A 27,012-nucleotide genomic window follows, 5' to 3' on the forward strand; every position below is an offset into this window, starting at 1 on the left:
TGAGGAGTCAGCTGGGGGTTTTTAGGAGGGTTTGACTTTTCTGCCACAGGCCCTGTGTCTTCCTCTTTGTCACTTCCTTTTTTCTTCCTGCTTGGAAGGTGCAGTGGGTTAAAGCAGCTATCTTGAAACCACGAGGAAGAAAGCGACTTGCCAAGGAAGCAGAACAGGAGGCTGCAAGGATGCTGGATCCTGATGATCTGCTTGAGCAGCGGTACCAGCCTGGACTTCCCACTGCAGGATTTCTTGTCCTTTGAACAAAATGAGCCCCCATGTGGTTAAGCCACCATCCCTGGGTTTTTATTACATGAAATTCAATGCAATTGTCAATGAAGTCAGCGGGCAGGTGCTGGTGGCCCTCAGTCACCACACTAGCTAGAGGGCCCTGGAAAACTCATTTGCTCTGTCTCCTTGGCTTCTCTGTAAACCAGAAGTTGGATAAGATAATATTTGAGGTTTTTTAATTTTTATTTTAATTTTATTTTTAAAGATTTTATTTATTTCTTTGACAGAGAGAGAGACAGCGAGAGAGGGAACACAAGCAGGGGGAGTGGGAGAGGGAGAAGCAGTCCTCCTGCGGAGCAGAGAGCCTGACGCTGGGCTCCATCCCAGGACCCTGGGATCATGACCTGAGCTGAAGACAGATGCTTAACGACTCAGCCACCCTGGTGCTTTATTTTTCTTAAAGATTTTATTTATTTATTTGACAGAGAGAGAGCACAAGCAGGGGGAGCAGCAGGCAGAAGGAGAGGGAGAAGCAGGCTCCCCGCTGAGCAGAGAGCCTGATGCAGGGCTCTATCTCAGGATGCTGGGATCATGTCCTGAGCCGAAGGCAGTCGCTTAACCAACTGAGACACCTAGGTGTCCCCCGCCCCCAGAATGACTATTTTAATAAGAACATCTGGCTCTGCACCTTTCTGCTGCCTAACAAGCATACTCGTGCCTTCAGTTTACAGGTGCTGGTGGTTAAAGGAATTACGTCTAGCATTAGATTATGTTGAAGGAAAGATTATAATTTTTTTGGAATATAAATTAAGGGTTTATTACAAAATGCAAAATGTTCTTTTCTCATTGTCAGTGATTCAAGAAAACAAGGCCATGAGCCCTGGGTGTGACTGGGGGCAAGAAGCCAGGCTCAGGAGCGGGCTGACGGGCAGAGGTTCACAACCTCCAGCAGGTGGGTATTCTCTAGCGCGGCTGCTACCCGTTCCTTATCTGCAAGCTGCTTGTTCACTGCATGCTCCGAGGCATGGGTCCCCGGTGTAATGTGCACATCCATCTTAAAACGCTGGGGAAGGGATGGAAGAAGCTTGACTTTGATGGATAGGCCAATAAGGGTGGCCCTGCTGCAATGTGGAATGGTGGGTGTGAAGGCCACGGCCACCGTGCTCTCAGGATCGCTCACCTGAACCCGGACTTGCTCTACTACGTTCAGTTCTTCCAGTGTCAGTGGATGCTCCGGGTCATTAATGGAGCGAATCAGATCGAAGATCTCGCGCGCGTCGATGCTGTCTGGAACGTGCTCGTCCTCCTCTCCTGCGGTCACCGGTCGCTCCCCAGAGCGCTCGTAGGCGAGGGGGTTAGCGTTCTCCAGGAGGCCGCTCCCCACCGCCCCCCCCCCCCCCCCCCCGCTGCCCACCATCCCGAAACCCCACCGGGCCGCTGTAGGCGCGCAGGAAAGATTGTAATCTTAAGGCTTCTGGGACTCTGGCAGGGGAGGCCTGGAATTGATCGCCCTTTGTTTAAAATCTGCCACTGTGATTGTGGTTTGCCGGTTTTTCCTTACAATTCTGTAAATATTTTGCTATGTATATTTTGAAGATATTAGGTACAATCAGGTTCAGGATTGTTTTAGTCTTTTGGTGAATTATTCCCTTTATCATTACATAGTGACTCCTTTTTCCCTAGCAGTGACTTTAAGTGGTCTTAAGGTCTATTTTGCCTGGTATTAATACTGCTATACTATCTTTCTTTTGATTAGTATCTGCTTAGTACAAAAATACTTCCAATATTTCTGTGTCAGTATGTTTTAGGCATAGCTGTGTAAAGAGCATATAGCTAGAGTTGTGAAAACGTAGTCCAAGAATCTTTGCTATATAACTGACCAATGTAGTCTGTTCACATCTATTGTCATTACTGATATATTTCAATTTAATTTGCTCTTTTATTTATCTTATATTTACCCTGCTCTTGCTTTGCTTCTTGTCTCCTTTTGCTACCTTCTGTGAGATTGGTCACATTTTCTTTATGCTCACCCCTTTTCCCTATATTGCTTTGGATATTGCATATTGTATTTTTATTCTTTTAGGGGCTAATTTACAGCTCTCTCATGCCTATCTGACTTAACAAGGGATGAAATTAATCAGTATCTTTACACTCTTCCCAAATAATGCCAAGGATCTTAAAAACTTCAGCTCCAGTTACCCACCTCTCATTTTCCATGCATTGTTATCTGTCTAATTTTATTTCATCTTATTTTTAACATCTCAAATTATTTATTATTGGTTGTGGTGGTATACATTTGTGACCTTTTTGTTCTATTTTTAGGTTTTAAAAATTTAATTCCAGTATAGTCAACATATAGTGTTATATTAGTTTCAGGAACAATACGGTGATACAATTCTATACATTAGTCAGTGCTCATCACGATAAGTGTGCTCTTCATCCCCTTCACCTGGTTCCCCCATCACCCCCCACCCATCTCCCCTCTGGTGACTATCCATTTGTTCTCTACAGGTAAGAGTGTTTTTTGGGAACAGAAGTGTCTGTTTGTTGGGTTGTCTCTTTTTTCCCTTTGTTCATTTGTTTTGTTTCTTAAATTCCACATGTGAGTGAAATCATATGGTATTTGTCTTTCTTGAGTGACATTTCACTTAGCATTATACCCTCTAGATCCATCCATGTGGTTGCAAATGGCAAATTTTAATTCTTTTTATGGCTGAGTAATATTCCATTGTACATATATCCCACATCTTCTTTATCCGTTCATCTATCAAGGGACCCTTGGACTGCATCCATCATTTGGCTATTATAAATAATTCTACAATAAACACAGGGAGGCCAAAATCAATGACTGTTGAGATTTATACACTTATACATAAGATTATCTTATGGTCTCTATTATTGTGGGTAAGCTGTCTTCAATCAATGTAATTATTGCTCCTTTTTAAGTAAGCCATGTTTTCGCTCTGATTGCTTTTAATGTATCTTTGGTGTTCTGCAGTGTCTATATGTGGATTTATTTTTATTTATCCTACCCAGGACTCAGTGTGCCTTTTCAATCTGAAGATTCATATCTTTTTTCCATTCTAGCAAAAATTGCATTCATTCAATCTGTTCTTCTTCAAAGCATCCTAATCCTTTACTATCATTTTTATTCCTTCCTTTATATTTTTAATGATTCTAACATCCTGATTTGATATCTCTTTCAGCTTGTTCTGTCATCCCAAATTCTTAGAGATAGTGATTTTTTTGTTTGTTATACTTGTCAACTCTCCTTCACAGTAGATGGTTTCTTCATGTGATTTGTACTTGGTGTTTGAGCTCATCTTCAGTGAGACTGTTGTATTCTGTGGGAGCCCTGTGTGTCCTGGGTTGTGAAAATGGCCTCAGAGATCTGCTCTGTATTTGTTTTTTGTTTTTAAGATTTTATTTATTTATTTGAGAGAGAGAGCACGAGAAGGGGGGAGGTCCGAGCGAGAAGCAGACTCCCCGCTGAGCAGGGAGCCCGATGTGGGACTCGATCCCAGGACTCCAGGATCATGACCTGAGCCGAAGGCAGTCGCTTAACCAACTGAGCCACCCAGGCGCCCCTGTTCTGTATTTGTTTGTACTTACTGCTCCAAGGACTCATCAAGGGAATATTTTTGTGTTAATTTTTCAGCTTGGGAATTCTTTGCCCCACAGATAGCGTAAATTTAGATGCTACTTCCTTGAATACTTCAGGTTTTAAGTCTTGATTTTTCCCAGGAATCTTTTCTCCCACCCGGAGCCATAAGCCAAGACAAGACTCACAGTCAGCTCTCTAGGTTGGTGGGTCGATCCTTTCCTGAGGGGGCAGTACTTCCAGGGCTCGAGCTTATATAGGGGTCTCTGTTTCATTGTTCCATGTCTTCTTAAGGCCACATCCCTTGACCCAAGGAGAGTCGGATTCTTCAGCCCCTGTCATTAGGGCCCATATCCAGGGTCCAAGCTCAACTCTGTACACCTGACACGTAGCTGTTTCCCCACCCTTTCTTCAAGGTCCACTGCGGTTCTAATACCTTTCAGTTAATATTTTATTCTCAATTTCTCAGTGTTTTCAAGGGGAGGGGGATCAGTGTTGGTTCAGTCCACGTTGTTGCCAGAATCTGACAGCAGTGGTCTCGATGTTTAGCAGAGCACCTCAGGGAGTCTTGCAACCTGTGAAGTTAGGCCCGGAGATAGCATTGGTTGGGGGTGGGGAGCTGAACATCTCAGCATAAGAAATCAACAGGGGTTGGAGGGTGAGGACATGAGAGCTGGCTTTGACACGAGGGAAGAGTAAGGGGCCTGGAGGAATAAAGGAAGGCCCTGGCTCCAAAAGAATGACCAGTGAGAAATCCTGGTAGAGCAAACCTCTCAGGACCCTTGAAAATAGTGGTAGGTTGAGCTTCATTTAACTTTGTTCTCTGTGTTCAGCTGCCCTGTACATACTTCCTCCTCTCACACAGCAGGGGCCTATATCTTAAGTCAGAGTTGCTGCTCACAAAGGCCTATATCAGTGATACTTGAGTAAAACCAAAGAAGAGCCTATCCTCGGAGCGCCTGGGTGGCTCAGTCTGTTAAGCGTCTGACTCTTGGTCTCAGCCAGGGTCAGGATCTCAGGGTTGTGGCATCAAGCCCTGTGTGGAGCACTGCATCGGGCTCTGTGCTCAGTGGGGAGTCTGCTTGAGATTCTCTTCCTTTCCCTCTGCTCTCTCTCTCTCTCTCAAATAAATAAATACGTCTTAAAAAAAAAAAGAAGAAGAAGAAAGAAGAGCCTATCCTGGGGTGTGCTGGCTGCTGTGAAGAAAACAATGCCAGGAAAGGAGATGGGGGAGGGGGATTCATCAGAAGGAAGAAACAGGGCAAGGAAGAGCCGGGAGAAACGTGGGGGCCTTTGCCGACCTCTCCCAGCCTGGAATCCCTGGGGCCTTTGTGGGGAGGCAGTGGGTTCCTCTCTGGATCTAAAAGGAAGGCTTTGGGGGCACCTGGGTGGCTCAGTCGGTTAAGGTCTGCCTTCAGCTCAGGTCATGATCTCAGGGTCCTGGGATCGAGCCCCACATCTGGTTCCCTGCTTAGTGGGGAGTCTGCTTCTCCCTCTGCTCCTCCTCCCTGCTTGTCATCTCTCTCTCTCTTTCTCTCTGTCTCTCTCTCTCTCTCAAATAAATAAAATGATTAAAATAAAGAAAGAAAGAAGGCTGAGCTCAGGCTTTGTACTTCAGCTCTAAGCACAGCACCCCCTACTCCGCAAGAGGACCGGAAGCTCACACATGGGCTCTGTACTCAGAGCGGCCCCCACAAACACATGCTCCCTGCACAGCTTCACCCAAAGAGGCAATTGTTCACTGATCCAGAAGCCCCAGGATTAGCCATCTCGTCTATCTGGAACACACCTGAGAACAAGGACATGGGGTTTTAAAAAACATACCCTGCCAACCACATGTCACATACTTTCGCACATCTTTCAAATGCCTTTAGGGCTTTCGCCCAGGAGCCAATGATCTTTGTTTTAGAATTAGTAATGTTATGGAATCTGGACTGGATCTCCCGATGGAAGAGACAAGTGACACCCCGAGATCTTGGAGGAGGTTTATTTAAGGCAGGCGGGCTCAGAGGAGAGTGATCTCCCAAAGGTCTGAGCCCTGAGCGCAAAGAGGGCAATTTATACACATCTACTTCTGCATACTTGGCACTTTTGGCGCATGAGCGAGGCGGGGCAGGGAGAAGAACCCAGATTGGTGCACGTGGGAAGAAGAGCAGGGAGAAGAACCCGGAAGAGCCCCGGGGCAAGGACTGGGACTCTCTCACTGGCTCGGTCGGCCATCTTAGGACACAGATTTTCCTTATCATTAAAAGAATGAAGAACTTTGGAATCAATCCTGGTTTAACCTATGCTAGCTACTCAACTTTGAGCCTTAGTTTCCCCATCTGTAACATACCCAAGTCCCACCGCCTGTGGGTGGCAGAGGCCTGACTCCAGACTGCCCACTGCACTAAGCTATTCCGTGGTACTTAGCTCACATGGGCCCCAGGAAATGTTTGCCAACTGTCTGACTGAAAGAATCAATGAGTCGAAGAAGCCCCCAGTGAAGGCACACACCAGGGATGAGATGTGTCCACTCACAAATGGAGACAATGAAGCACACAAGGGCTTACTATTCGTAAGCACACAAATGGTGCCGAAAGCACATGCCTGCATTTTGTTACCAAAAGACCCACGGAGAAATCAACCCTCAGGACAACTTAGTCCCACTGAGACAGAATTCAAGGACCCTGTCTTCCTTCCACACACAACAAGGAGTGGAGGGAGGCAACAGTAACCAACAGGTACACAGCCCAGTGAGGACAGAGACACCCTCATTGTTAACCCCTTCATCTCTAGCGGCTGGGTCTGTTCCTATCCTGCTTCCTAAAGCTTGAGTGGAGAGAAGAGAGGCCCCTAGAGGGACAGAACAGTCTGGAGCCCGCTCTGGCCATATCTAGAGTCCCAGCTCTACCATGGCAGAGGGGCCTGGGGGGCAGTCACTCCTTGCCCAAGGACTGTGCCCATGGCCTAGGCGCTGGACCCGGTGACAATGGCCAAAATGAGCATTGACAATGGCCAAAAGCCCAAAGGCGAGGAAGGAAGATATTTTCTTTCTCTCTGTGCTATTCTGGCTTTGGTGTGGGGCCAGAAGGATCTCCAGGGAATCTTGAAAAATTCTGCTGGAAAGGTCGGTGATTTGTCTTCCTGGCTAGTGGAATTTGTTCTCCGCACCAACAGCTCCCCTCCCCACGTACCTGCAATGCCTCCACAGTGGAGTACAGGTGGCTTGGCACTCAGGCTATGTACCCATGTGGTGTACACACATGTCCCTGCACCCGTGTGATGGGCCTCCCATGCTCAAAGTCTTCCTTCCTTCACCTGGTGCCCTCTGGCTGCCACCTTCTCTCTCTTTCCCTGCACCCTGTGACTGCTTGCTTTTCCTCCAATAACCATTCTCTCCTTCTCTCTCATAGCAGTGGCATGCCCCAACTTCTAGCTGGGCACAGGACTGTCCAGAATAAAGTCTACATTTTCTAGTCCTTCTTGCTGTGTGTAGCCATGTGATTAAGCTTTGGCCAATGGGATGCAAGCTGAAGTGAGGGGCCATGGGAACTTTCCTGGCTGTGCCCTCCGAAGGGAAGTGTTATGCTGGTGCCCTGCCTTGAGCCCCCCCCCCCGACTTCCTGCTGGCTACCATGATGCTGTGGGGAAGCACTCAGGGCCACGTGGAGGGGGGCAGTACCCTAGTGAGGGGAAGCAAAAGTCAGAGTGCCCTGGCCCACGCTGGTTTTGCAGAGTGCAGCCCCCACCCCCAGGCTTGTACTTTGAAGGAAACGAACCTCTGTCTTGAACCATTTTGAGCCTCTGTCACTTGCAGCGATACTCACAGCCTGTAGGATCCAGTCATTCACACAACATTCACATCTCCAGGAGCTGCCCCCTGGCTTCTGCCTCCCCCCCCCCTTCTGGCACTGTCTCTCCAACGGTGGACCTCCTCCTGGCTGCTTCCCAGTTGTCATCCTACCCTATACCTGGCTGCCTCCCACTCCTCCCTCTTGGCCCATTCTTAGCTTCTGGGAGGCCACGCTCCTGGCACCTCCCGTGTCTCTGATGCCCCTCTCCAGTGTCCTCGAGAGCCCTTATTCCCATGCTTGTCCCTGCCATGTTGGTTTCTCCCAAATTCTGTCTGGGATCATTCTGAGGTTAAGGGTTAGACTGTCCTTCTGGGTGAGAAGTGGATGAGCTGGGTTTCTGGGCTCAGATGGGGGTGTCTTCCCAGACTCCAAGCTGGGCCTTTCGTCCTGGCTAGATGTTGCTTGCCCACGCTGCATGGCCGGGCTCGGGCAGATGAAGTGTCTCTGCTCTGCTCATGATGACTGGCTGGGCTCTCTCCCTCTGCACCAGCAATTGTCTTTCTTGGTTTCCAAAACCGGGCTGAGTCCATTGTGGAGTCTGTAGCTGGCCCTCACCTCCTGGTAGACTGCCTTCTCGCAAATACATAACTCCTCACTCAATCCACCAGCTTGGGCTGCTGATGTCCCTGCCCAGACATTTGGTTGAGCCAGGGGCTGTCCTGGCTAGACTGGGTCAGAGGTCCTCAGGGCGCTGGAGATGCACGGTGCTCGTGATTCACTCCCCAGTGAGCCCACAAAGGGCTCGAGAGGACCCATCCTCCAGCAGGAAAACTGTAGGGCACTCCCGTGGCCCCAAGAAAGGCACTGACGTCCCCTCCAGTAAGGGGAGGGCGGCCCCTTCAATGGTAAGGGCTGGTGCTTTCTAATGAGTGCAGTCCCCTGTGCTAAACATGTACCCATTCAATCCCATCAGCCCTTGAGGTAGGCCCCTTTGTTCCCATTTTGCGGGGGAGAAAGCTAAGGCTTAGAAAGGGCAATCAGCTGGCCTCGGGGGTTATGGCTGTTTAGTGTGAAGTCAAGACTCGAACCCAGCTCTGTCTGGCTCCAGAGTTTATGCACTTGCCCACTCCATTGTCTTCCCTGCCGAGTAACTCTGGAGGGTCCATCACATTCCTCCAGCTCAACAGCTGGGCACTCCTGCGCCACTGATCTCATCCATCACTATACGACCCACATGCCCAGCCCTGTCCTCTCGCCTAAGCTTCTGCTTGGATTCCCAGGTGCCCTTGAGCCCTCTGACTTGATGGCTTCCAGCCACCTTAGACTCAGGTCTCTTCCCACACTTGTATCCCTCCCAGACTCACTCTCAGCAGGTGTGTGTTCTTCCCCTGGTAGTTGGCATCTCCCCCCTACCCCCACCCTGTCACCGGGGCTTGACTTCGACTCTCCTATTGTGCCCTCTTCAGCCCTGCATTGCTGCCTCCTTGCCGCCCCAACCCATCACTCCTGATGCTCTGCACCTGCACTCAACCCTCTGTTGCTCTGCCTGATGGATCTTTCCCCAAAGCAGATTGTTCTAGGCCCCTGACCCAAGGCTCCTGTTCAGAATCCTGCAGCGATTCCCTATTTTCTACAGAATCAAGTCCAACCCTCCTGAGCATAGCCATTGTGATCAAGCCCCTTGCCGCCAGCTCTGTCCACACTCTGGAGGACCAGTGTTCCACTCTACTGCGGGGCTAGAGAGGGCTTGATGCCTACCTAATGTGCATTTTCTCCTTCTTCCTTCACAAGAGAACCCTGATTTTTAGCGGCTCCCCCAATAAAGACTACATTTCTCAGCTTCCCTTGCAGCTAGTTGTGGTCACATGACAAAATTCAGGCCAATAAGATGTCAATGAAAATGTTACATAAGCCTTCCAGTGAGTTGGCTTATAGGGAGTTGACTTAGCTGAGAGGAATTCCCTTTTGGGTCTCTCTCCTTCTGGCTGCCTGGAATGCTGATGTGCTGGCTGGAGCTCCAGCAGCCCTTTTGATCCATAAAGTAATCTTGAGTATGGAGGCCAGTGCTAGAATGGTGGAGCAGAAAAGTAGAGAGAATCCTGGGCTCCTTATGGCCATAGAGCTGTCATGGTTACCCTGGACTGCCTACTTTCAACTTACTTTAAGTGAAAAACTTTTTCAACTTATTTTATGTGAAAAATAAATGAACAGGCCTCCTTTAAGCCATTATTCTTTTGTATGTTCTGTTATAAGCAGGCAATCCTGATCTTAACTGATACAACCAGATAGCATTGGGCACTATTACATTTCAATGTGCACATATGCGGTTCCTCCTTCCTGGAATGCCTTGCTTTCCTTTCTTGTTGTTGAAGGCCTAATTATGTCGCAGGTATCAATTTTAACATTGTTACTCCACAAAATCTTCACCCATTCCCTGGGCATAACAACCCCCTACAGCACCCAGGCCCTGGGTTTTCCCAGGCCTCGGTTTGGTCTTCTTATAGCACTTACCTAAGTACTGGGGTGTACTTGAATTGACTGACGGACAAGAAGTGGGTTTTCTTCCATCTCTGGTTACCCAGAAATTAGTATAGTGCTTGCCACATAGGAGGTAGTCAATAAATTTTTGTTGAACACACACACACACACACACACACACACACACACACACACACACACACACATGACACCCCCACAGCAGCTGCCACAAACGTCCAGGACAGACTCCCTGACAGATGTGCATGGGAAAAGGGGGACACAGAGAGAAGAAAAACAGGAAACCAAACCCAGACCTCTCCCCTTCCCCTTTCTCTTACCTCTGAGCAGCCAATTGGCCCCCTAGGGTGCTCCCTCCTCCGGCTGCCCTCTCTGAAAGGCTCCACACTCACACCATGGAGGGTACCCTGGTACTGGTAGGGCAGAAACCAGGGGACCCAGGGCAGTAGAGGCCCACAGCTGAATCAGCACCCAGGAATATCTGGACAGGGCAGCAGGATGGAGGGAACAGCACAGACCTAACTAGGGGCTGGCTACTTGGCTGGCACACCCTAGCCTCCCTCTTCTGACTTCTGGACCCCAAGGCCCAGGGTGGGGTCTAGCTATTGACCCAGAGGATGCGGTAGCCTCCCAGAGTTGTTGGGTGGCTCATCAGCAGGAATCGAGTGGGCAGGAAGGAAGACAAGTGCCCAAGGATGCAGGTGGGAGCCTGTGTGGTTCCCAACCATTTCCCTCCAGGGTATCAAACCCACAGTCAGTTCCGTTTGTCCCCACCAGGCGGCAGTGCTAGCTGAGCACTCTGGCTTCTAGGGCAGCTCTTTTTCCAAGGAAGTGTGCATACTCCACCATTCATCACCTTACTCAGAATCAGTGTTTTAGGGCTGGAAGGAAATTTAGCCAATATGTAATTAAGGTACAATTAACATGTGATTTGAGGGTCCACCTGGATGAATTTTCCCATATGTCTACATATCACCCAATCAAGATAGAGGACAGTTCCAGCACCCCAGAGGCTCCTTTGTGCCCCTTCCCAGGCATAATTCCCAACAGTGAGCACTGTCCTGATTTCTAACACCACAGATTAATTTAGCCTGTTTTTGAACTTCATGTAAGTGGAGTCATGCCCTGGGTGCTTTTTGGATCTTCTCTCTCTCTCTTTTATTTGTTTGTTTGTTTGTTTGTTTGTTTGTTTGACAGAGAGAGACACAGCGAGAGGAACCATGGAGGAACACAAGCAGAGGGAGTGGAAGAGGGAGAAACAGGCTTCCCGCTCAGCAGGGAGCCCGATGTGGAGCTAGATCTGAGGACCCTGGGATCATGACCTGAGTGGAAGGCAGATGCTTAACGACTGAGCCACCCAGGTGCCCCTGGATCTTTTCTTAAGTCCATCACATCAGTGAGGTTTAACCATGTTGTTGTGGATAACAGTACTTTGCTTGTTTTTATTGTGACAATTCTTTCTTTTTTTTTTAAAGATAAGGATTTTTTTTTTTAAGATTTTATTTATTTGACAGAGAAAGACACAGCGAGGGAGGGAACACGAGCAGGGGCAGTGGGAGAGGGAGAAGCAGGCTTCCCGTGGAGCAGGGAGCCCGATGCGGGGCTCGATCCCAGGACCCTGGGATCACGACCTGAGCAGAAGGCAGACACTTAACGAATGAGCCACCCAGGCGCCCCTGTCACAATTCTTCCATGGTGTGACTACATGGCAATATTTTTCCATTCTCCTGTTGATGGGTGTGGGAGGCTGGGTTCCCCAGGGAGCAGCCCCTGAGACAGAGATTACTGACGGGGCTCATTAGTGAGTGTTCTTGGAGTCAACACCTGTGGAAATAGGACTGGACGGGGGGAGACCCGGACTATGGTACTTACCCAAGAACCTCAGTTGACCACATGAGGGTAGAGCTCCAGCCGCCAGAAGTTCTTCGTTCCTGAAGTGGGATCTGAGCAGCACATCAGAGCGTCCAGCACAATGGACATTTGCGCTGTTTCTAGTCTGGGGCTATTATTAATAACGCTGCTCTGAGCATTCACATACTGGTCTTTGTGGACATATGCACCCGAGTCTTTTGGGCATTCACCTAGGAGTGGCATCTCTGTGTAATTAGGTAGGTGGACCCGCAATTTTAAAAGAAACTGACAAATCCTTGCTGACCACCTACTGTGCACATGGCCCTGATTGTTCTAGGGGCTGGTTCCTAGGCATGGCAGCTTCTTGCCCTCCAAGCCCCTTGCCCTCCCAGTGGGGAACAGCTGAACACAGCAAGTATAATAAGGTAGGGGTCCCAGGACCCTGGTGGCAGGAGAGACAAGGGGCTGGGCTGCCTAGCAGTCCCCAGATTGGGCTGGGCTCCCACTGGCTTCCCATTTCTCCTCCACCACAGTTGGCATGAGCCCTGGGCGAGCGCTCAGCTTCCTCAGCTGTACGGTGGGGACTGAAACAGCTGTCCAGCAGCTAGCTTCTCAGAGCGCTTGAGGCTACTTAGGAAATGCTTCTGTGGAAACCCTTTGAAATGATGGGGCCCTGGGCAAATGATGAAGGCTGACTGCCAGTGAGGGAACCCTGGGCAGGGATGGAGGGACTATGAGAGGCCTCGGGGTCAGGAGAGGAGGCGCGGAGGCCTCAGAAGCCTCAGCCCTCTGACCTCCTTGCCTGGGGGTGCCTCTCCTAGCTTTGAGGGCCTCAGCACATCCTGCAGTACTGACTATAGCCACAAGGGGACGCGTCAAGAACTGTCTTGGAGCACTCGTTCACAACAGCTGTGTAGGTGGCTTGGAGGGGAGGGAAGGTCTCCATTGAGGTAGCAACAATCCATAAAGCTCCTACTGTGGGGTCAGCAGGGAGGACCACTAAATGCTCAGAAGGTTGCAAAGTGGCCTAAGTGAAGAGGGATGGAGGGGGCATGGTGACACAAGGGATGCAAACCCTTAACAGACCCCGAGATTCAGACATCTGACTCCTAGCTGCCTCTGACCAGAGTCCTGTAACCCTTAGTTACTGTTTTATTTTTTTTTTAAGATTTTATTGATTTATTTGAGAGAGAGCGAGCAAGAGAGAGCAGGAGCGGGGTGAGGAGCAGAGGGAGAAGCAGGGTCCCCGCTGAACGAGGAACCCGATGCAGGGCTCGATCCCAGGACCCTGGGATCATGACCTGAGCTGAAGGTAGACGCTCAACCGACTGAGCCACCCAGGTGCCCCATAGTTACTGTTTTAAAAACCTGTAAAAATGCCTCAGGAAATAGATTAAGTTGCATCCAGAAAAGTCCGTGGGATGTTCTTCTGCCTGAGAGAACAAACATAATGTGCTATGTTTGCAAGAAAAACATACTAGTAGCTTGCAGCTTAGCGGTAGTTCCAGGCTGGCAAACTTCTGCCCTTGCACTCTAGAGATGACAGCACTAATGCAATCTGTTGAGAATTATCCCCAGTTCCAGGCCCCTAAAGCGTAATGACCAGGTCCCTGAAGCAGAACCACCAACTCACCACCGTCAGTCAGGGAGCTGCTGGGTGATCAAGAAAGGAAATATTAGAGCTGACGTAATCCCTCATCAATCAGCATGATCCAAGACCCTAGACCCTTACCCTGGATTCTCATCCTTTAAAAACTCTTGCTTGTAAGTAAGTCATCGGGGAGCTCGGGACTGGGAGCATTAGCCCTCCCCCACCCCGTTCTCTTGGGTGGTGCCACACCAACAAATAACCTCTTTCTTTACTGCAAAAGCTCTGTCAGCTTTTATGGGCTTGGTTCAGTTTCAGTAGCACAGCGGTTAATACGCTGGCTCTTGAGCCCAACAGCCGAGGCCAAGTCCTGATTTGTAGTTTACTGCCTTGTGATTGTGAACAATGTGCTTTACCTCCTTGTGCCTCAGTTTCCAAGTTTGTAAAATGGGAATGATTACAATAAATAGGTAGTTTTAAGAAATTGCCATGAGGATTAGCAAGTTAATACGGTCCTGGACTTAGAACAGTAAGTGTGGGATGCAGGTGCTGCCTGGGCACCCCTGTGCCCCAGATGTCAGGCCTGAGGCAGGATGGCAGCTCCTCAGAACACCTACTCTCACTGAGGTCCTAAAGATGGAGCTAGACCGCATCAGCCTGTTGGCATCATGTAGCCTGATGTCTACAGCTTGCCAGGTAATTTTCCATCAGGGCTGAGGGGACCTGATTTCCCTGATAAGCTTCCATAATCACTTCTTTTATAAGATTGTTGTTTTCTCATCAAGGTGCTCTTGGCTCGAGCCCTCTGGTCACCACCCAAGGCAGCCAGTGATACTGGTGGAGCCAGGGTGGGGGCGGAGGGGGAGGGATCTCTGGGCCCCAGCTCTGCCCAGAGATAAAGCAATGCCCTAAGCCTGTATCCCTCAGGTTGGGCCAGCAGAACCATAAAGCGTGGGGCCCTCGCCTCAGACTGGATCAACTGGAACCACTGACCTTCGACTTGCCGTGATTGCTATTGACTTTTCTCACCAGTTTGCCTTTGGCCTTTGGAAGACTGCTTCTAGAGGGGAAACGGAGGGAGGCTGGCCAGGAGTGTTGGTGTGGAAGAGAAGGTCCGGGGTCCAGGCAACATCTTCTGAGGGCAACTGATGCCAGACTGCTGTTACCTCTCCATTGCCAAGACTAAAATCACAGCATGTCGGGGCTAGAAGGGCCCAGAAACTGGCTCACCTTGGCTTCCTGCTTTACACATGGGGACACCAGGGCCCAGGGAGGACAGGAGAGGGCAAGAAAGCACAGGAGGCAGAACCTGGGTCTCCAGACCCTCCAGCCTTTCCCACCTCAACAGCCTCCCCAGCCCGGGCACCAGCACCGCTGTCCCCAGCTTCTCCGGGGACATGGATGGGGAAATTCCCCCTTTTAGCAGAGTTCAGAGTAGTCACTGACCATGACCTTGATCTGGGGTCTTGGGAAGGGCTTAGCCTGGAAGTGGGGGGCCAGGGTACCCATAAGCCTCCAAACTAACCCAGGGCCTTGCCACCTAAAGTGGGTTCGACAGAACCACCTCGTTAGAAAAGTAAAATCCCAGCCATAGCCCCAGGCCTTCCGAATCAATCAGCGTTTTAAAAAGATCCCCCAGGAGACTCCCGGGCCTGCTGCAGGGGGGGAAGCACCAGGTTAGAATAAGCCATTTTCCCTCCGCCAGCCTCAGTTCTCCTATAGAAATGGAGGGGGCGGAAGATCTCTGAGTTTCTTTTTCTTTTTGTTTTTAAATAGACTCCACGCCCTACATGGGGCTGGAACGCACAGCTCTGAGATCGAGTCGCTTGCCCTACGGACTGAGCCAGCCAGATGCCCCAGATCTTTGGCTTATTTGCACAGCTAACACGCCCGGAGGCAGGCATTTGGCATGACCTCCTGTGGGACGATGTGTGTTTTGTATCAGATTTGTGGAAAGTGGAATTCCAACTCCTGCAGGGTGGGGGGAGTAATCAGCACCTCTCCCGTTCTGCCTGATTTACCCCTCTCCTCTCTGCCTGAGATACAGCACTGGGGCAACCTCACAGGTCCTGGGATGCAGCTAATTCAGTTCAGTCCACTCCAGCAACACTGATTAAGCACCTCCTGTGTGCCCCGGGGTCTGGAGCAGTGAATCTCCAACCTGGCTGTGCATTAGAACCATCCAGGGTGCTTTTAAAAACTACTGATGCTGGACCGCACCCCAGGCCACTGGAATTAGAGTCTCTGGGGGCAGGTCTAGGTGTGACTACTCACTAACGTGCCACGGGCAATTACAATGCACAGCCGGGCTGAGAACGACTGGTCAGAAATAAGGGACAAGTCTATTTTAAATCCTACCCAGGCTATCTCCAGAGTCCCTGCTTCCTTTAGGTCAGCCAGCTGCAGCAGGTCTGCTGCAAACCAGGGGCAATCATCAGGAAATTCCCCAGATATCATACATAACCCGTGACAGCAACCTCTAATTAATCATCAACCTTGTAACATGATCCTGGCCCATAACAAGGAGACCCGCTGAATCTTTGGAAACCTGTCCACGGGCCTTCTCCAGACAATTCCTTCCAGACCCAGGGACCCGTGCCCGAGGACCACAGGCTGATGGGGGCCCAGCTCTGCTCCCAGGCTGGTAAGTGGGAGCCCTAAGCTTGGTCCCTAGACCAGGGTTGCAGAAGGAGAGGGGGAGCTGTGGAACCTTGGGTGAGTCACTTTTCCCTAGGTCCTCAATTTCTTCATCTGCCGGCCAGTGCAAGCCCTGCTAGCTTACGGGGCTGCCAGAGGCACAAACCAAAAGTTTACCAGGCACGACAGTTCTCTGAGAGCCTCACCTGAAACCACGGTGTGCCCTTAGTGTGCAGGCAGGAGATGGAGAACCTGGTCTTTTACCACCAGAGGTCTGGACTGCATCTCAGAACTCTACTCCCTCCCAGGCAGAGAGCCTGGAGCCTCAGCCCTTGGCTCCTGAGGGGCACTGGAGGCTAAAACCCGGCAGCAGGTAGCACCCAGACCTAGGCTGGGGGGAGGGACATGATAAGGAGGGTGGGGACCAAGCCACAGTTGGTGCTGCTGCTGTGGCAACTGTGGATTCCAGGTCATAGTGGTGCCATAAAGGAGGCAGCGTGGGAGGGCGGGGCAGGAGCTGGGCCCAGGCTCCTCGGCTCCTGGCTGTGGAGATGTGCAGAACCACCCCGACTCAACTCCCTCTGCATGCCTCCCTGCAGGTTGTGGGAGCAATGAAAGATGCTGTAAGGGTTCATACATGCCTGGCACCTAAGAGGCTTGATGGCTGGAGGGGTGGTGATGGAGTTGATGAAGATCCAGGGAGGTCCTCGCTGAGCAGAGGGCTGACCCTCAGTCACTTAGATTCCAAGAGACTTACTGCAAAGATTCTCTTTGAATCTGCCTGGGGGTGTGGTGAGGGGGAGACATCCAAAAGTCATGGTGCGTGCCCAAGTGGGCAGCTAACTCCTCACATTCAGGATCTCCAGGCAGGTACCTGGAGAATCCAGGCCGTGGCTGGCCATTGATATCAATCCCATTGGTGGATAAGGAGACCTATACAAAGAGGGGCAGTGACCTGCGTAGGTGAGCAGCAGAGCTGGGACTAGAATCTGGCTATCAGACACGGCTGCCCTCCACAGAGCCTCCTGGATGCCTCAGTGACTCTGCAGTGGGCCCAAAGAAAATCCATCTGATGTCAGGGCCCTCAACTCCAGCTCCTGGTCACCGTCTGTGCCTACTCGGGGACTCCCCCTTGCTTGTGCATAGCCTCCAGGAAAGGGCATCTGGGCAGACTCTCAGGAAGGAAGGGAGAGACAAGGGTATTCCAGAAGGGGGTGACAGTCGTGCAGGGGGCTTGGGTGAAGGGGGGTGAACTTGGATAGCAGGGTTCAGAGGTCCCCAAGGCCAGAGTGAGTGCTTGTCCCTAAAGCCTCAGGTGAGAGAACCATGGTAGGGTTGCCTTTGGACTGAATCCATCAGGGACAGATTCACTATGACCTCAAGGGTATCCCTTGTACCTGACCAAATTTAGCCTCCCCCGCTTGTGCCCTGCTGGAATCTTGCAGGCTTGTGAGTGGTCAGAGAAGTGTGGCTGGGGAAACTGGTGAGATCTGGGAGGGGGAGGGCCTTGCTTTTTTGGGTTGGGGTCTGGCTCAAGTCCTGATTGAATTCCCTTCTATTTTCAGCTTCCATCTTCCAACCCAGAAAGAGCAGGGCAGGAGGGGAGGGGTGGAGGGGAGAGAGGTGAGGCCTGGGAGCCTACTAAGTGCAGCTGTGGGGCAGGAAGTGAGCTTCCTGCTCAGGCTCAGGCCTGGGGCTGGAGTGGAAGGGCTGCTCAGTAAGGAACTTCCTCTCTTGACTGCCAAGTGGAGCCGGGTTGGGAAGTCCCCCCATTTTAAAGCCCAGCCCTGGGCCTTGGCTGGCCCAGCCCAGGATTCTGAGGGACAGACCCGGGACTCCTTCTCCAGCCTGTGCCCCCTCCCCCCACCTCACCCTGTGGGGGCACTGATGGACCCCTTTCTCTTCCTAGAAAAGGAAGTCACCCTCACTGGGGGCCATGGCCTTCATAAATGGTGCAGGTTCTCTGTGGGACAATGATAAAGTCAGACAAACAGAGAGAGAAACAGCGCGAACACCAGGACCCATCTACCAGAGCTCACCACAATTAGCAAACTCATCTCCTTTCAGGCTGTTTCTAGATACAGATAGAATATATATGTGTATATTAAACATACATGTGTCGAAGAAAACCTGGATCATATTATATCTACTGTTCTAAAACCTGCTCTTTCTATTTAATGCAAATAACCATTACCAGGTATTGAGAGCCGGTACAGGCATGAGTTCGTTTAATTTTTACAACATTCCTCCGGGAGGGGCACTGAGGCTTGGGGAAGTTCACGGCGGAACTCAGATCCCGGGCACGCAAAGCGGGGTCCTCACCAGGCTTTGATCAGGTCTCCGGGAGGGCGGGGGTCCCTGGATGAGAGCACGGGCAGTGGCCCCGGGGCGGGGGGCGGGGGGAATGGGGGGTGTGGAGATAACTCTGGGGAGCGGGTGGGTCGGGGTCCAGACCGCACTGACACCCCCACCCCCACCCCCACAGACGCCAAGGCGCCGCGAGAGACACTCCGCTTCCACGCTGAGGCCAAGGGCGCGCAGGTGCGTCTGGACGCCCAGCAGTGCACTGCACACAGGCGCGCCACGTTCCACGACGGCATCGTGTTCAGCCAGCGGCCGGTGGCGCCGGGCGAGCGGGTGGCGCTGCGCGTGCTGTGGCACGAGAGCGGCTGGTGCGGCGGGCTCCGCGTGGGCTTCACGCGCCTGGACCCCGCGCGGCTGTCGGCGCCCAGCCTGCCGCCTTTCGTGTGCCCAGACCTGGAGCAGCAGAGCCCGACGTGGGCGGCCGTGCTGCCCGAGGAGGGCGTGCTGCCCGGGGACGTGGTCCGCTTCTGGGTGAACCGCGGCGGCCGGCTCTACGCCAGGGTCAACGCGGGCCCCCGGCTCCTGCTGCGCAAGGGCGTGCTCCTGGGCGCCCCGCTCTGGGCCGTGATGGACTTGTACGGGACCACCAAGGCCATCGAGCTGCTGGGTGAGGCAACCCGCGGGGACCCAGGCACCGCCCCTGGGTGGGAGGTGGAGGCTCGGGTGGTACTGCGCTCCCACTCACAGCCGTGGGAAGATCCGTTCGGTTTTTCATATACAGTTTTTACATCAGCTCCTACCCAGGGTCGGGTAGGAAGATGGGCGCTGGGGACGCCAGATGGACAAGACCCAGTCAAAGGGAGGGCAACCTTGCCCCTAGAGAATACTAAGAAGATATAACTAGCACTTCAAACATTCTGTTAAAGGGCTGTTTCCCAAAGGGAGAGCTTGGAGACTGGGTTTTGCTGTCTAAGTAGGAGTTCACAAGAGTCAAGGGTGGCAAGCAAAGGGAACATAAGTATGAGCGTTACAGGTGCACCGGAAGGCTGCTTGTGGGGGTGCAGTCCGCCGTTCCGTCAACGGGTGGGCAAACCAGAACCATCCCTCTAGCCACCTGAAAGGAGGAGTGTGGATTTCAGGGAGAGTGGATACAGGAAACAGCCTCAAAAAGAAATACCGGTGTTCCTGTGCTGGTCGTCCAGGGGCCTACGCAAGCAGTCCATTTTCCCCCATTTTTAAAATCACTTGTCACAGCTGCTGAAGCCCCAGCCCTGGAACACCTGTTTTGGTAGGTCTGGTGTGGGCGCAAGCACCCATTTTCCTGGCCCTCTAGGGTCTCCAGTCAGGCAGCAACAGTAGGGCAAAGAGGAGATGTCTAAAGGATGGGTGGGGTGGTTTAGGAAAAAGAATCTACAGCCTCACGAATTCTCTGCTGGGTTAAACCAGGGAAGGGATGGCTCGGCGGTAAGATCAGCTGGGAGTTCCAGCATTGCAACCCAGGAGAGAAAGCCCATGGAACTACCTCAGGGGCTGGTGGGGGTGGGGCGGGAACACCCTGGCTTTGCTTTCCCTGGGCCCTGAGTCTCCCTCTCTGCCTCAGATCCCACGGCCAGCGTCTTTCCCTCAACCATGCCATGGGCCTTCAGTGATGAGACTCCGCAGCCTGAAGGTGAGTGGCTCCCCCCAGCCCCAGGGACTCCCCGGGACTCCAGCACCAGAGGCACCAGGGGAGGCCCCAGCTCTGGGGGCTCAACTAAAGTCTTTCCAAGTCCCACCAAGTCTCCTACAGGCTTTAGGCCGAAAGATTTGGTGCTGCCTACGAGAATCCTAAACGCAGTTTAATAGCTCTGTCTTCTAGAACTTTGGCTATCTTTACAAGCTACAAGAGCACATTCATGCACAAATAATGTTATTTTGTCCCTGCTTTAAAAAGCAGTCCATGTTCATAATAAAAGATTTGCCAAACAGAAATAAAATAAACAGCAAAGAATAAATATGGAAGTAAAAAAAAAATCACCCATTACCTCTTAGGTGGATTTTTCTCCTACAATTTTGTAGTTATATATCTGTGGGGAATTGTGCTCTGTTTTCCTTTTTTCTAAGTTGGAATTTTATATATATATGTATGTACATTATGGTTTTCTTCCCAGTTTTTTTTTCCACTTGTTTATGTTGTGAGCATTTTCTCATGAGGTAATATTCTTCACAATAGGACTGCGTGGTTCCCTGCCCTGTAGTTATAGCGTGAGTAGGCTGCCCAGCCTTTGCCCCCATGTGCCCCAACCTGTGTTGTCCCCTTTCCCAGCTGCAGCAGGAGAGGAGTGTGCCATCTGTTTCCACCGTGCTGCCAACACCTGCCTTGTCCCCTGCGGCCACACACACTTCTGCAGCTACTGCGCCAGGCGGGTCTTCAGGGACTTGGCCAAGTGTCCTGTATGTCGGTGTGAGATTGAGGCTGTGACCCCCGCGTGGGGCCCCCCTACTCTGAGGACTGGAGAGGGCCTTCCGGGTGCGGGTGGCAGACTGAGTCTAGCTCTGAGCCTGGCCTCTGCAGGGTGGAGAGGTGCAGCGCCCCGCCACCCACATTCTGGAGGAGTCAGAAAAGCTGGTCAGCGGCAGGCCTAGCAGGGCGAGGGAGGCGGGGAGGCAATGGCTCCTCCCTCCTCCCCAACAGATTGGGGCCAGTGGAGAAAGGAGGAGCCCCTCTATCTCCCTGGTGGTTCAGCAGGGAGCCCTCTGCTTAGTCAGGTTCATTTGTGCCCGGGGCTTGCCGAGGCTTTTGGCTGACCGCCTGGTGTGGTCACCGTAGACCTAGCAATCCTGGTACCCATAGGTCATGTCAGGGAGAAGGGCCTTTATTCAGAGACGGGGCAGCCTGTTCCCTGGTTTTATAGCGGAGGAGCGGCAGATAATCAGCCTGTATCTGGTAGAAGCCCGGCCCAACCTGGGGTACTGAGGAGCCTGGAGCATCCGCAGGGAGGCATCTGGGTGGACGGTTTACACTCCTGTGTGAAAGCTGGGTCATCCCTGATAAGCCCTCCATAAAGCGGATGAGCAGTCACCCGCCCTGCCTGCCCTGCAGGGTGACCGTGAGGTCCCAGTGAGACAGCCTATCTGAAGACGTTTCTGCACACGAGACTGCGCTGTTGTGACTGTTCTTATTTCCTTGCCAATTTCGGAGGGGTCTAAATAAAGTTTGTCTCTTGTGAATGATTTTGTAGTGAGTATGTCCCCTTTGCTGCAGTCGGGGCGGGGGTGTGGATGGAGCTGTGGGCTGTTGGGATGCTAGGGCGTTTGGGAACATACCCTCTGTCCTCTGCAGACACACCCCAGGCTTGCGGTGGACTGGGTGGGGCTCGGCCGCTCAGGCCTGTGGACTTTATTCTGCTGAGGACACGAAGGGGACGGTTCCGCGCTCCCAGCCCTGAAGTCACAGCCAGGCTTTGCCCTTGCCACCCTCGATCTGAGGGGACTGCCAGGAGGCTCTGGCTCCTGAAGGAAGGGAGAAGTTGACCCGGGAGACCCCTCAGCAGGTGCTTGGGTTGGGGCAAGCCATACCTATTACTTTGCTGTTGTTCCTTGCTCTGGGACTAGTGGGGCGGTATCTCCCGGGAGAGAGGACTCAAAGGGTGGTTCCAACCTCTTGGGCTCAAAATTGTAGTGACGGGCACCTTCATAAACTGCCTCCCTACCCACACCATTGCCAACGGGTGGGTCGGGACATTGGGTTTCGGGGACATTGGAATAGCTTACACTCTGGAGTGGGATCGCCTCTCCAACACTCATGAATGGTCTGACCTTGGTCTTGTGGCTTGACTCCTGTGAGCCTCAGTTTCTTCATCTGTAAAGTGGAAATAAGATCATTTTCTTTGCTGGTAAGTGTGAGAATCATGAGTATGAAACTTGTAGCTTAGATGAAGTACTCAAAATATGGCATCTCCTTCCCCTGAAAAAGGCATCTCCTGGGGAAGCTGCCAAGAGATCAATGGGCTAGGTGTCAGAGATCTGGGTGTGAGTCCTGGCAGCCCACTGACTTTTACCAAGGGCCCCCATGTCATCTCCAGTCTCTTGGAATGATTTCTATGGATCCCTTCTTCATCCTTTAGGTGTCTTTTTGTTTTTAAATCCAGATGCCTCTAGAACAAGTGCAGTACTTTCATCCTATTTCCGGTGAACACCCTCTTATTAGTTAACACCTGAGCAAGCCTGATCTTAGAAATGATCTCTGACCAGAGCAGGGGGACTTCTGGAATGGTGGAGTAAGGAGTCCTGTAGATCCATTCTTCCATAAAACCGACAAAAATATTGGCAAGATTACAAAAATCAACTTTTCCAGAACTCTAGATATTAACCAAAGGCTAACAACAATCTGAAGAGGGGTTTATCCAAGACAAACTGCTCCAGCCTACTGCCACCCCTCTAGCCCCAGCTCCACAGTAGCCTTTAAAACCAGCAGCCTTGCAGCTGGTAGAGGGGACAGATTGGGTTAGAAGCACCTCAGAAAGTTCTGTCACCCAAACATCATTATTGTTTGACCTGTATGGCAGTTCATTGGAAAAACTTGACTTACAGGGTGTTATTACTTAATCCAAGTTGAAGCTTTCTACTCGGGAAAACCCCTAATCCCAGGGCATTTGTCAAATATAATCAGCTTTAATTGCTTAACCTCATAGCTGCCAAGGACTGCAATACCAGTTGGGGGGCAAACATGAGCCCAGCCAAAAATTTAAAAGGGAGATCTGAGAAATTGGATGTACCTAGGAGAATTTGAAAAGCTCTGGTGGGTTTCAGGGGATCTAAAAGATTGTGTGCATGGTCTGGAAAGGCCTGAAGGGCTTCGATCTCTCGCTTCTGGCTGCCCTTGAGGTCCTGTACACTCAGGAAATAAAGACTAAGACAAAGCTGTAAATTGCTTGAGCATTGAAGGCATGCCTCAACCCCCAGAGCTCCTTGGCAAAAAGTGGAAGATTTTCTAGCTCAGGGCTTTTAAGGAAATCTCTGTCTAATCATGAGCTGACCATTAAGCTAACCCCGTGGGGTCATCAGTGGCTGCACACTACAGGAAATATAGACCTCACAGAACTAGTCTAGGAAAGTCACTGAACAAACAAGTATACAAACAACAGTTGTGGCAAACCCCAGCAGGGATGGTGCTGGTGGTGATGGTGGTGGTGGTGGTTGTGTCTGGTATTCAGAGTTGCCATATTATGTTATCTAGAGGACCCGGTTTTCAAAGGGGGAATAAAAAAAAAAAAAAAATATATATATATATATATATATATATATATATATATATATATATATAGCCTGAAAAGAAACAGGAAAGTGTGGCCCATTTCAGTCTCTAGAAACTGCCCTTGAGGAAGGCTAGATGTTGAACTTACTAAAGATTTTCTTTTTCTTTTTTTAATTTTAATTTTAATTAATTTAATTTAATTTTATTTTATTTTTTAAGTTTTTTTTAAATTTGTTTGTTTTTGAGAGAGAGAGGGAGAGAGCACATATGTGCGTATGAACAGTGGGGAGGGGCAGAGGCAGAGGCAGAGGGAGAAGCAGACTTCCTGCTGACCAGAGAGCCCCACACAGGGCTCAATCCCAGGACCCTGGAATCATGACCTGAACTGAAGGCAGACACTTAACTGAGCCACCCAGGCGCCCCAGTTTTTTATTTTAATTACAGTATAGTTCACATACAGTGTTATATTTAGTTTCAGGTGTACAATATAGTGATTCAACAATTCTATACATTATTCAGTGCTCATCACGATAAGTATACTCTTCATCCCATTCACCTATTTCACCCATCTCTCCGCCCCCACAACCCCATCCCCCTGCTCTGGCAACCAGTCTGTTCTCTATAGTTAAGAGTCTGTTTCTTGCTTTGTCTCTCTCTCTCTCTCTTTTCTTCCTTTTTTTGTTTATTAAATTCCACATGAGTGAAATCACGTGATATTTGCTTTCTCTGACTTATCTCACCTAGCATTTTACTCTCCAGCTCTACGCATGTTGTTGCAAATGGCAAGAGTTCATTCTTTTTTATGGCTGAATAATATTCCATTGTGTATATGTACCACATCTTTATCCATTCATCTATGGATGGACACTTGGGCTGCTTCCATAATTTGGCTATTGTAAATAATGCTGCAATAAACGTAGGGATGCATATATCCTTTTGAATTAAGTGTTTTTGTATTCCTTGGGTAAATATCCAGTGGTGTGATTACTGGATCATAGCATAGTTCTATTTTTAATTTTTTGAGGAAACTTCATACTGTTTTTCCAGAGTGGCTGCACCAGAAATGCACTGCATTCCCCCAAACAGTGCACAAGGGTTCCTTTTTCTCCACATCCTCACCAACACTTGTTTTTTTGTGTTTTTGATTTTAGCCATTCTGACAGGTGTGAGGAGATATCTCATTGTAATTTTGATTTGCATTCCCCTGATGATGAGTGATGTTGAGCAATTTGTCATGTGTCTAATGGCCATCTGTATTAGACAGAGACTTTATTTTTTTAAGATTTATTTATTTGAGAGATAGAGCACGCACATGGGGGAGAGGAGCAGAGGGAGAGAGAAACTCAAGGAGACTGTGCACTGAGCACGGAGCCTGAGGCAGGGCTTGATCCCATGACCCTGAGATCACTACCAGATCTGAAACCAAGAGTTGGACACTCAACTGACCATGCCACCCAGGCACCCCTAGACAGAGACTTTAAATCAGCTATTATAAATATGTTCAAAGTATTAAAGGAAACCATGTCTAAAGAATTAAAGGACAGTATGTTATCAGTCTCACCAAATAGAGAATATCAATAGAGAGATAGAAATTATAAAAACAACCAAATAGAAATTCTGGCGTTGAAAAGCACAATATCTGAAAAAAAAAAAAATTCACTAGAGGGGCTTGACAGCAGATTTGAGCTGCATGAGAAAGGATCAATGAATTTCAAGATAGATTAATGCAGATCATCTAGTCTGAGGAAAAGGAAAAAGATGGCAAAAAATGAACAAAGCCTTAGAGACCTGTGAGGCACCACCAAGTGCTCCATCATACACATACCAGAAATACCAGAAGAACAGAGAAAAGGAAAGAAAAAAATATACCAAAACGTTTATAAATTTGAGAGCTTGCTCCACCCCCAGGGGGAGGGGATGCTGAGGCTCCACCCACACACCTTGTATGAAGCGGTCTGCTCAGAACCACCCCCACTGGTTAAGGGAGGTGGAGGGGTGGGGCACAGCCTGGGGAACTGGCCAGGAACTCCCCTGCTGTGAGTTCACTGATGGTGAGGCACAGAGAACATCCTGGCAGAGCAGATGGCCCTAAGCTGGGGCCAAGTGTGTGAGATCCTGAGGGAAGAGCTGTACCAGGGCAATGCCTTCCATCACCCTGATACATATATCTTCATCATCATGGGTACATTTGGCAACTTAACCAAGAAGATCCACCCTACCATCTGGTGGCTGTTCCAGGATGGCCTTCTGCCCAAAGACACCTTCATCATGGGCTACACCCCCTCGCACCTCATGGTGGCAGACATATGAAAACAGAATGAACCTTTCTTCAAAGCCACCCCAGAGGAGAAGCCCAAGCTGGAGTTCTTTGCTTACAACTTCTATGTGGCTGGCCAGTATGAGGACACCGCCTCCTACGAGTGCCTCAACAGCCACATGAATGCCCTCCACCAGGGGCAGCAGGCCAACCACCTCTTCTACCTGGCCTTGCCCCCCATTGTCTATGAGGCGGTCACCAAGAACATCCATGACAGCTGCATGAGCCAGACAGGCTGGAACCATGTCACTGTGGAGAAGCCCTTCCAGAGAGACCTGCAAAGCTCCAGCTGGCTCTCCAACAACATCTCCTCCTTCTTCTGGGAGGACAAGATTTACTGCATCAACCATTACCTGGACAAGGAGATGGTCCAGAACCTCATGGTGCTGAGGTTTGCCAACAGGATCTTCAGCCCCATCTGGAACCAGGACAACATTGGAGCCCTTTGGCACTGAGGGCTGCAGGAGCTACTTTGAAGAATTTGGGATCATCCAGGATGTAACACAGAACCACCTCCTGCAGATATTGTGTCTGGTGGTGATGGAGAAGCCGGTCTCCACTGATTCCAACAATGTCTATGATGAGAAGAAGGTGTTAAAACGTATCTCAGAGATGCAGGCAAACAATATGCTACACTTATTTATTCTCCAGTGTGGTGCCCAAGGATGCAGATAAGGCCGTGCTTATAGTAGGATAGATTCTAGTGTCTGGTGCTTAATATTTTTTTGAGTTAATTTGATAAATGAATGAGGAAATGATTGAGTCAGTGTGGTTAAAATGAGGATTCTAATTCTCATCCTGCCATTTATAAGGGCATTCCTCTTCCTTGGGCCAGAGTTTTCCTATCTATAGGAGAAAAGGCTTAAGATCAATCTTTTCATTTTATAATTTTTTTAAAGATTTATTCATTTATTTGAGAGAGAGAGAGCATGAGAGGGGGGAGGGCCTGAGGGAAAGGGAGAGAGAGAATCCTCAAGCAGACTC

The 27,012-nt window shown here is 50.3% G+C and overlaps 2 protein-coding genes and 1 pseudogene across 2 annotated transcripts; 2 read left to right on the forward strand and 1 right to left on the reverse strand.

Annotated features, from left to right (window-relative positions):
- Positions 1–1,097: 1,097 nt before the first annotated feature.
- On the reverse strand, positions 1,098–1,639 carry LOC113938208 (cytosolic iron-sulfur assembly component 2B-like). The gene has a single exon (XM_035728981.1). It carries the CDS (start codon positions 1,637–1,639, stop codon positions 1,133–1,135), a length of 507 nt encoding a protein of 168 aa, XP_035584874.1. The 3' UTR covers positions 1,098–1,132.
- Positions 1,640–16,042: 14,403 nt separating this feature from the next.
- Positions 16,043–21,688, forward strand: NEURL3 (neuralized E3 ubiquitin protein ligase 3). The gene is made up of 4 exons (XM_027622554.1): positions 16,043–16,178; positions 18,657–19,142; positions 20,076–20,144; positions 20,781–21,688. The coding sequence occupies exons 1-4, from the start codon at positions 16,151–16,153 to the stop codon at positions 21,098–21,100; spliced, it is 903 nt and encodes a 300-aa protein (XP_027478355.1). The 5' UTR covers positions 16,043–16,150; the 3' UTR covers positions 21,101–21,688.
- Positions 21,689–23,622: 1,934 nt separating this feature from the next.
- LOC113938395 lies at positions 23,623–26,703 on the forward strand (annotated as a pseudogene).
- The last annotated feature ends 309 nt before the right edge of the window (positions 26,704–27,012 follow it).

Source organism: Zalophus californianus, chromosome 8 (genome assembly GCF_009762305.2).
Source record: "Zalophus californianus isolate mZalCal1 chromosome 8, mZalCal1.pri.v2, whole genome shotgun sequence".
Lineage (NCBI taxonomy): Eukaryota > Metazoa > Chordata > Mammalia > Carnivora > Otariidae > Zalophus > Zalophus californianus.